The 10,773-nt window shown below is 34.3% G+C and overlaps 2 protein-coding genes and 1 non-coding gene across 3 annotated transcripts; 1 reads left to right on the forward strand and 2 right to left on the reverse strand.

The window, feature by feature from the left end:
- Positions 1-313: 313 nt before the first annotated feature.
- On the reverse strand, positions 314-812 carry LOC110868584. Its single transcript, XM_022117783.2, has one exon. It carries the CDS (start codon positions 634-636, stop codon positions 427-429), a length of 210 nt encoding a protein of 69 aa, XP_021973475.1. The 5' UTR covers positions 637-812; the 3' UTR covers positions 314-426.
- A 3,683-nt stretch (positions 813-4,495) lies between these two features.
- LOC110868585 (protein transport protein Sec61 subunit gamma) lies at positions 4,496-6,516 on the forward strand. Its single transcript, XM_022117785.2, has 3 exons — positions 4,496-4,735; positions 4,825-4,942; positions 6,296-6,516. Exons 1-2 carry the CDS (start codon positions 4,642-4,644, stop codon positions 4,938-4,940), a joined length of 210 nt encoding a protein of 69 aa, XP_021973477.1. The 5' UTR covers positions 4,496-4,641; the 3' UTR covers positions 4,941-4,942; positions 6,296-6,516.
- A 1,740-nt stretch (positions 6,517-8,256) lies between these two features.
- On the reverse strand, positions 8,257-8,337 carry TRNAL-AAG. The gene has a single exon. It is a non-coding gene; the product is annotated as a tRNA-Leu (tRNA).
- Positions 8,338-10,773: the final 2,436 nt, after the last annotated feature.

Raw genomic sequence — 10,773 nt, forward strand, 5'->3', positions numbered from 1 at the left:
TCATTTTCATGTGTTCGTTGATGGTAAAAAAAAGAAAAAAAAATTTGGGTGATACTACAAAAACATGACCGAATTGAACCATACTTGTTAACCCCAATCAGTCATGGTTAATCTGTATCAAATTAAAATTTGAATCTGATTACCGTTTTTTTCACAACCTGTTCTTACCTTTACGATCATCATTGAAATCTGAACTCAACCCAAAAAAAAAAAAACGAACACTAAAAATGTACAATCATAAGGCCTTTGTGATCACATCAATTCAAACCAAAACCCACAAATCGAGCATTGAATCCTAATTTAAACCGAGATAAAGCTATAACACGAAATCAGCAACATTCATAAAACATGTAATCAATCGTAACATTATCAAATCCGATCCAAAATATATAACCAATAAAAATTAGGGCATAAGAAAGAAACATGTTAACCAAGGTACATATGGACCCCAACGGCTAACAAGAAGATACAAATAAGAGCAAAATAGATCACCGAATGAACCAAAATCGAAACACCACTCGTCTGAAAATTACCAAACTCCACCACTCTGTTACGCCCCGGAATCTGAACTAGCAATCCCGGCGTTAGCAATATGAATAAAACAACCGCCACGAACACCGGTCCCCAATCCGCCATTATTCGGCTTCTGCTGGATCTGTTGTTACGTGGTGTATGAGAGTGTACAGTGTATGAGTGTGTGTGATTGATGAGCACAGAGAGATAGATTTAAGGATGAAGTGGTGGAGGAAGAGACAAGATAGGTATGACTGTGAAAGGGGAAAAGTCGAGTGTGATTGCTTACTCAAGTTATCTCGATTCAAACATCATTCCCACTTGCGATAATGTGTTTGAAAAGGGTAATTGCTCTCGGGTCCCTGAAGTTTACAGGTTTTGTTCCATTAGTTATCATCACCGGAGCTGCAAACCAACCAAACGTTCGGCGAACAGGTCGTGAACTGTTCGACGGAAAGTTCGTTTGTGTTCGTTAACAAACACGAATAAGAAATTTCGTTCGTTTAGTTAAATGAACAAAATGAACAGAGGTCACGTTTGTGCATTTATGTTCGTGAACGTTCGGTAATGTGTCCGTTTGTGTTCGATAGTTCATTAATATTTTTAGTTTTTATATATTTAAATACTTCAAAATTCCGACAAATAAAATATTTAATAAGTGGCAGTGTATTATATATTTTGTTCATGAACGCTTCTTTGTGTTTGTTTGTTTATTTGTTTCCATTCGTGTTAATGAACATTAGTTTGTGCTCATTTGTGTTCATCAACATTTGTTTTCGTCCGTTGCCCAAAATTAACAAACAAGCACGAACAATTTCATTTCTTTAACAAACAAACACGAACATAAAATCTTGTTTGGTAAGTATTCATGAATAGTTCGTGAATACATATATTTCTTAACATGCAAACACGAACAAGGTTTTGCTCATATTCGGTTCGTTTGTAGCCCCAGTGATCACCCTAAATTCATGAGTCAGGACTTCAGCAATGTTAAAAGAGAGAAAGTTGATGCATGTGTAGGACTGTAGGAGGTCCAAATATGGCCCAATATTCAATGTTTGGGTTTGGACCCAAATCTACTCTAGCCCATCTGACCTTATCTTGCCCATTATTCTTCTATACAACAAGGCTTAAGCCTTTTTTCTTAAACACTTCACACTCACTAATCTTCCCCCTAATCTTCACCCCACTGCATCAGCAATGTTGGCTCCCAATCCTCTCTACCTCATAGTCTCTCTCCGTTACTATCAAAATAACACCACCACCCCCATGGTTCTTAGCAAGAAACCTCTATGATCAACGTTATATTGTTTACATACGTACATGTCGATACATATGCATCATTATTACTTTTCTATATAACCATAGTACCATACTAGTGTTGAGTGTCTGAGGGTGGTCCCCGAGGATCCCTTCGGGACCTCTTCTAATTGTTTTCTCCATGTTACAGAAAGCTCGAGAAAGGCTAGAATAACCGGCCCAGACAAGTCCAAGGCCCAAGCCTGATGATCGACCCTTCAACAGTGAACATGGGCGGACCTACCCTTTGGCCAGGGTGGGCGGCCGCACCCCTTGAAAAAAAAATTTAGTGTATATTTTAGGCAAAAAAACCCTACCACACCCCTTAAAAATATAGTTGAACACCTCATCCGCACCCACAGCAAATAATTTCTGGGTCCGCCACTGACAGTGAACATGCTTATTGTTATATCTGTGTTATCTGTATGATATTATGATTTTTATATGAACATGTGTAACAATGGGGCACCCACTTCACTTGGTGAGTCGCAATCGTATGACCCAATATGACTTTCATGCATAAAGGCTTTTCTTAGACGACAAACTATTAGTCAAGTTTTGAAAATAAAAATAAATGTTTTGCTTACGGTATTTAAAAAAAAACGAGATATGAAATTTCAAATATGGAAAAATTACAAGGATTTGCCACCTTATTGCCATGCCACTAACTATATAGTTTAAGGTAATCAGGAATACACAATTTAACTCTATCTTTGACCGGACCTCGACACCCGATCAGGCAGTCTAGATTAGATATTGTATTCATAGTATTAAAAAAAATTATGGGGTGCAAGCAACCCACATCCCTCTCAACTGGGTCCACCCTTGAGTGTGGGATCCCGCAATGCGAATCTCAAAGGTAGTACAAGTTAGAAGTACCAATATCAACATGCTTACTAAAGAAGGGAATACGTTATTTCTAACGGGTCAAAGTATTAAACATGTAAAAGTGTTTATAAACAACTTAAAATGATGTATGTCAATGAGTTAATGGGTCAGAAATCGTTTAAAGTGTATTGTTAAAGCATAAAACCTACTAAATTAGGTCACTCCAAAAAGATATTTTAACACATAAAGCCTTCTAAATTATATCATGTCAACCATTAGACAACCAAAGGACGTGCGTATTTCACCACACATAATATACATCAATCTATTACATAGGACGAGGTACACTCATCCACGAGACCATAACACCAAACCTAGATTTCATAATGGCTTAATCAGGGTTTAAAATTAAAACCTTATTTGAATACTAGTATTAAACTAATCAAAATTATATAATATATTCAAGCAAGTATGGATACGAACACAAAAGGCAAAAGAGGATGAAAAATATCTTACTAAACTTAGGGGCTGTTTGGTTCGATCAGAGTAGGTCTGACTGGACCTCTTACCCGTTCAGATTTGTGTTGAAGTCTGACTGAGTCAGACTCATTTTGTCTATTTTTGCTCCATTCAGATGTGAACCAAACAGGCTGAGGTCTGACCGAATCAGATCCTAACCTCTTAATTGACCCAGTCAGATGCAAACAAACAACCCCTTAAGAGCGTGTTATTCATTGAAAGTTGGAGATTGTTGATAACTAAAAGCGAGTTGGCAATCAACCACGGTGATGCTATGTTGCATTGCTGAAACAGAATAGAAGTAGGCTTGAATCTTCTAATCTTTGAAAGTTGTCATGCAATACTCGTGTACAAGTTGGCCAACTCAATAGGTGTCGAAGATGGAGTATCGATACTACGAAAATGCTTTTGACAAAGCGTATGGATCTTTCTCTTTCCCCGCTTTCGGTTTTTCGCCTACATTTGACTCCTTATATTCTTACACTTCGCTTTCCTTAACCTACATTATCCTTCCTATTCAAGCCACTCAAAACTGATTTACTATAAACTTTAAATGTTGATTTCCTCTCACTTATTCTCACTTTCTTTTGTTAATGGAACTTCGAAACAAAAATATTTTTAACTTTTTTTCCACTCCCTTACGCTTATTTCCATTAGTAAACTCGGGAAGACAACGTTAGAGCATTCACATCCATGGCATCAAATTCTGTGTGTGGTGTTTTTAAAATATAAAGAGTATAAAAAGTGGTTGTGAGATGAGAGATAAAATGTTACTGTTTATCTGTATATTTGGGGGGACAATGTTCACCCCTATAATTTTTTAATATATTTTGAAAGTGATTGTGAGTGAAGGTGAGTTAAAAGGTAATGGTAAATGTATAAAAAATATTATTTAATTGAAGAGGAGAGAGAAAATGTAATGTTTTTTAATGTAATTTAGGGGCTGTTTGACAACTTCTGAATGATTAAGTGCTGAATCAGTAAGAGGTCTGAATCATTAAGTGCCGAACCAGTAAGAGATCTAAACCATTAAAAGCTAGTATAATGCTTAACCGTTCAGAGGCAAATGTCTGACCAATTCAGACTAGAGGTCTTAAACATTCAGACTCTGTATAATCCTTAACCATTCAGAAACAAATGTCTAAACCATTCAGATATTTGTCTGCGAAACAAACAGTCTGAACCATTAAGTACTGAACCAGTAAGAGGTCTGAACTATTAAGAGCACGTTAAGAATTAAACAAATAGCCCCGGTTGAAGATATGGTGGGATGGATGTGAATGCTCTTAGGGATGATATATCCGTATGTTTGAACATTGGGGGTACAATTTTGTAACTGACGCAATAATAAGGCGAGCGAATTGATTTTCAGGGTCAACACGTATAACCCTTTGCTCTCTGTTCTCATTGTTTTCTCCGTATCTCCATACAAATCCCTAATTCTCTTTGCAGATCCTCTCTCTCTCTCTCGATCAATCAACAATGGACGCTCTAGATTCAGTTTTCGAGCCACTGAGAGAGTTCTCAAAGGACAGTTATCGTCTAGTCAAGCGATGCCACAAGCCTGATCGCAAAGGTAAACCCTAATTTCACTTTTGATCGGCTGTTTCGGTTCCAGATCTTGATCTGTTCGTCTAGATCTGAAATTTTTTCACTTGTTTACAGAATTCTCCAAGGTTGCTGTTCGTACGGCTATCGGATTCGTTGTGATGGGATTCGTAGGGTTTTTCGTTAAGCTTATCTTCATTCCGATTAATAACATCATTGTCGGATCTGTTTAGAGGTGAATTCAGTTTGTTTTTTATGTTTTTATGCAGCTTTACATTTGTTATTTGTTTATTGTGGATTTGATTTATGTGTATGAAGTGGATCTATGTTGATTTGTTTGATTGTTTGTTAGTATTGAACATGCATAATTTAAACTTGATTTAATGGTCTACTGATAATTTTTTACTATGAGGTTAATATCATTAGCATAGTTTATCTGTGGAAAGAGAGAGATGTGCATGATATAGGAGAAAATGAGGTCAATAACTTATGCTAGAACACATGGAATGTGAATTGTGTTTTTGAAAGGTTATATCATGATGTCTGCCTTTTATGATTATATCTTGTGTGTTCAGTATCAATATATCAATCGGATATCGTGACGAGGATGATAGTTGGGACAATAGTCTCTGTAACCTTCTAAAATTGGTAGCTGTCTAAGATACTAGATTGCATATGTTTAGGCATCAACTCTTTTTGTTTAGTCATGGTTTTAAAAAACGTTTGAGCGTGCGCCTCAAGGCGCGCCTTGAGGCGAAACGGCCAAAAAACGAGTTGGAGGCGCACCTCATGGTGTTTTTAATGTATCTGCGCCTCAGAGGGGCTGAGGCGCTAAGAAAGCTGCGCCTCAGGGGATTTTGATAGTTGTTTTTGATGTTTTTGACTTTTTGTGTCAATTTCAAGCATTTCATGTCTTTTTAAGTGTGTTTTTGATGATTTTGATGAATCTGATGATGAACTTAGTATTATTATTTTCATAATATATATAATTTTTTTCTTTATTTATTAATACCGCCTCGGCCTTACGCCTCGTGAGGCGAAGGGAAAACGCCTCGAAACTCATTTCCGTTCTTTTAAACCTTGTGTTTAGTTTAGTGTATGAAATATGCATGTGAGGGGCACATCTTTGTACAGCTAAAAAAGCTTCATTTACATCCAGAAAGGCAGACACTGCATTTATCATCTGTTTTTTTTACGTAAACCTATTTATCAAGTAAACCGTTCATAATTTCTGCACCACTCAGGTTTTTTTCATACAAACTTTTTACGAATCATAATTTTGACCTGGAACTACGTGAGACACGCCTTTTTAAACCAATGGTGGCGGTGGTAAGCGTTTGAGTTTCTCTAGCAGAGGTCTCAGTTCGATTGCAGCTTCCGTTGGTTTTTTACCTTTAACCCCTTGAAGGCCACCTATAGCAGTGCAAGCTGCGTTTTCCCCAATTTCATTGCTTAGTAGGGTATTGTGGTCCCGTGAGTTTTGCGTTAACTGGTTATCTAAATTATGTTATGCAGCAAAATAAGTCTGTTTGATGAACTTGTATTACAATTTCAGCTAACGTTTACTTTATTTTGGCTTATTTATCAGATCATATGATCGCCAAGGAACGGATGGAGGACACTAACTAGCTGAGTGCAAAATGTATGGCTTAGAAACAGAAGTATGATGTATTAAGGAATCTTTTTTTTTTTTTGTTCTTTTCAAGTAGAACTGGATTTGTTATTTGATGCTTAAATGTTGAACCTATATCAGTTTTTACATTCTCTGTTTTTTGTTTTACTTGCTGAAATTTCTGAATTTGGTTCGCTTGATGAGTGCTTTACACGCTTCTTTTATATCCCGTTTTCGTTGCATTATTTGCCTCTTTTGGGTCCTTGGTTTTAAAAAGCGCATGTGAGGCGACTGCCAAACACTACAGGGTTTGGAGGCAGCGCTTCTTTCACATGTAGGTTAAATTTTGAACCACTACTCACAATATTTAGAAGATATCAACCTCTGGGATGTTAGTATGTTAAAACGACCAAAAGGATGAGGAGGTTATGAATGATTAAAAGGTGATATGTAAAAGAGATGATAGGGATGAAACTTATGGTTGTACGATAGATCTTATCTTGCTTTCGGATAATAACGTTGCAGCCTAAGGGTTTTTTTTGCAAGTCTGTAACTTATTTGGTAATATATCACTAGTAACGTATATGTAATTAGAAGTTACTAGGTTATAACCCCGTGTATTACACGGGTTGAATAAATGAATTTTATATACCAAATAATAAAACATTATCTTTTTAAAAGCCTCCTTTATTGCACGGGTTGAAGAAATGTAATTTTATATATTAAATAATAAAATAAGTTATATCTATAAGAACCATATGTATTGTACGGGTTGAATAAATGTAATATTATATACCAAATAATAAAAAAATTATATCTTTAAAACCATTGTATTACACGAGTTGAATAAATGTAATATTTTTTACCAAATAATAAAAAAAGTTATATTTTTAAAAACCCCCGTGTATTACATGGGTTGAATAAATATGATTTTATATACCAAATAATAATAAAAAATATATTTAAAAAAACTAACGGTTTTTTTATATTTAAAGTAGGATAAGATTGAATATTAATCTGAACTAACAGATTTTTTTTTATATTTAAAGTAGGATAAGATTGAATATTAATATTTATTTATTTAGTTAATATAAGATTGAAAAATCATATGATTGAATAGGTGGGAGCTTGTATGATGATACATCAGTTAACCTTACTGAATGATAAAGATAATAGTGATTGTTGAACAAATAATCGAATTTAACAGAAACATCTGTGATGTTAGGTGGATTTTATTTAATTATTTGAAAGTTAATATCAACTTTGGAATTCGTATGAATTCTTATTAGATTTGATTAAATATTATTGATAATAAAAATTTGTATTAGATTTGATTAAATATTATTAATAATACAAATTTGTATTAATTTAGATTAAATATTATTATTATTAGTATTATTAATAATTTTAATCAATTAAATGAGAGAATGACAAGTGTCCCAAAATAGGTTTCTTTTATTATATAGTATAGATTCAAACTTAAATTTGACTAGAAGTTGTTAAATTAGAGTGTATTGAGCTATCAACTTGTGAACAAATTGATCAACATTAACAATATTTGCAAGTTATTGGACCTGTAGAATTGTTCCCAAATCATGCTCAAGTTTTATCATGTAACAAAGGACGATGATATAATGAGAATGATTTTGTCAAGTTATTCAAACTTAAATCGACTAGAAGTTAAATTAGAATGTATTGAGCTATCTACTTGCGAAAAAAGTGATCAATAATCCTAATATTTTTAAGTAATTGGATCTGTAGGATTGTTTCTTGAATCATGCTCAAATTTTATCATGATTTATAAAAGAAGAGAATATAGTGAACAAGTTTAATACAAGTTAAGCTTTAAGAATTGTTTCATGAATGCTAAAATAAAAACCATAGAACGGAGAACAATGTGATCCAATTGACAAAAAAGTAATTGTTTTAAAAACAAATGTCGAGAGTGGGATTTGAACCCACGCCCTTTCGGACCAGAACCTTAATCTGGCGCCTTAGACCAACTCGGCCATCTCGACTTGATGACATTTTCTTCCAAAATATTTCACAAATACAATCATCACATACATTAAAAAGACAAAATATTTATTTTGCAAATATTGATTATTAAGTATAAACATATATAAATCATCATTCATTTTGTAAACATGATAATCAACATTCCCATTGAGATTAGACATCACTTCTCAAAAATGTACGTGCTCGTAAGATTGTTGAACTGTAAAACAAGCATGAAAAATAATCTTACAAAGCCATAACCCTTGTCTTTTAAGATTATTTTGCTTGAGAATGTTAACCCCTACATTAAATCTCACAATTCGTTTGAGAGCATAAAGTTCTTAACGTATTGGTGCCTGCTCACCCTTTAAAAGAGTTACGGGTGCTCCCTCCACCGCGCCTAAAAGCATTATGTGCTCTTCGAAAGCATCTCGTGTCCATTTCCCCCTTAAAAACATTATTGGTCACTCACCTTTCAAAAGCATCAGATTCGCTCCTCCCCTAAATTCGTTATGACTTGATGTAGCATGCACAATCCATGTTTAAAAAAAAAACAAATCACAAATTCAAATTTTGATTCGAAAAAAAAAATTGAATCGATTGTTATTTTGATTTGAAAAAAAAAAATCTGAATCGATTGTTATTTTGATTCGTAAACCAAGTTAGAAAATGGAACCGGATTCAAATCTCGAGTTTCTAGAGCAAATTGGAGTAGAGTGTATAGTTCGGTTTTAACCCAAAATTGTAACCATAAAATTCGATTAATTCGGTTAGACCATGTGTAATAGAATCACACCCCTGATGATGTGATCGTGACACCCAATGAAACGCTGCTCCAACCTCGCGTTAAGAGGTGCTAAGACTTTAGATCGTTAGCAGCTTAACGATGATGAAAATGTGAAACCATATTTAGTGACAACCAATAAAAAAATTCCAAAGTCACCCCACTAATGACTAACCCCATTTTCTTCTTTTTAAACTTATATAATTTAAAATTGTTTTAATAAATGACAGGAATAAGAAGTTTATTTTGGCTAGGAAGGATAGGAAGCAATAGGATAAGGACATGTGGCAAAATTTAAAATAAAGAGGAAGAGTATTTTAGTCAATCTTATCCTTTCTTCTTTCTTCTTTCTCCCCGGTAACTTCAAAACCCACAATTTTTCAAAACCCACCATCTTCAACCATTTATTCACATTCTATCTCAATAATCACTACATTATAGTGCGATTTTCGTCACCAATCAATGATTCAAACACCCGATCAACGTGTTCTTCAGCTTTTTTTTGAAGAAAACCCAGTTTAATTTCATACAAAATCTCATTTTTTCTGGTGATTTTGAAGATAATCACTTGATCCGTTCGATTCGATCGCTGATAAGTGTTTCAATCATTCAAATTTCGTCAATCGTTGAAGAAATCGGCTTCGATCCATGTAAGAAATTCTTTAATTTCATTTTTACGATCTGGGTTTTTGATTTAGTCATTACGTTCTACGATCTTGGCAGGGGTCCGGAGGCAGCGCCCCTGGTAGCAGGGTCCAAGGGGCAGAGAATTCACAGACAGCCTTTTAATCTCCTACTTCCTGGTTCAGACAATTCACATACAAAACTATTGTCCCGGTTCAATGCGGTTTAGAGAGAGAACACTTTCTTTGGTGTTTTTAGGCCATTGCGTTTTAGAACTAAGACATTTTTATGTGTTTTCTGGTCATTGCGTTTTAGGTAAAACACATTTTTAGGTATTTTCAGTCCATTGCATTTTAGAGAGAACACTTGCTTTTGTATTTTTAGGCCATTGCGTTTTAGAAAGGAGACATTTTTAAGTGTTTTCAATCATTGCGTTTTATAAATAAGACATTTCTTTGTGTTTTTGGTGCATTGCGTTTTAGGTAAAACACATTTTATATGTTTTCGGTCCATTGCGTTTTAGAAAACAGACATTTTAAGTGTTTTCTGGCCATTGCGTTTTAGTAATAAGACATTTCTTTTGTGTTTTTGGTGCATTGCGTTTTAGGTAAAACACATTTTTATGTGTTTTCAGTCCATTGCGTTTTAGAAAGTACACTCTTTTTGTGATAGGCTATTGCGTTTTAGAAATAAGACATTTCTTTGTGTTTTCTGGCTATTGCGTTTTACAAATAAGACATTTTTTGTGTTTTTTGTGCATTGCATTTTAGAAAAATGTCATTTTTAGGTTTTTTTTTTTCATTGCGTTTTACGCAACTGGGGTTTTTCCATTGCGTTTTACGCAACTGAGTTTTAGAAAAAAAAATCGAAAATATAGCAATAGTATACTCGTTTTAAAGATAAAAAAACGCTTGTTTTTTTGGTGCAATTTTTATAGAAAAATAATGTCGTATGGAAGAGTTATTAACGTTTAAAATATGGGGGGGGGGATTGGAGGAGAGAGAAAATATTGCCTTTGATTGACTAGAATGCCCCTAAACAAACACAC

Source organism: Helianthus annuus, chromosome 7 (assembly GCF_002127325.2).
Source record: "Helianthus annuus cultivar XRQ/B chromosome 7, HanXRQr2.0-SUNRISE, whole genome shotgun sequence".
NCBI lineage: Eukaryota > Viridiplantae > Streptophyta > Magnoliopsida > Asterales > Asteraceae > Helianthus > Helianthus annuus.

Excerpts from the sequence above, each read along its gene's own strand:
- LOC110868584 (XM_022117783.2), bottom strand. The coding sequence starts at position 636 with ATGGCGGATTGGGGACCGGTGTTCGTGGCGGTTGTTTTATTCATATTG.
- LOC110868585 (XM_022117785.2), top strand. The coding sequence starts at position 4,642 with ATGGACGCTCTAGATTCAGTTTTCGAGCCACTGAGAGAGTTCTCAAAG. Across the intron at positions 4,736-4,824 it reads CCACAAGCCTGATCGCAAAG|AATTCTCCAAGGTTGCTGTT; the intron begins GTAAACCCTAAT and ends ACTTGTTTACAG.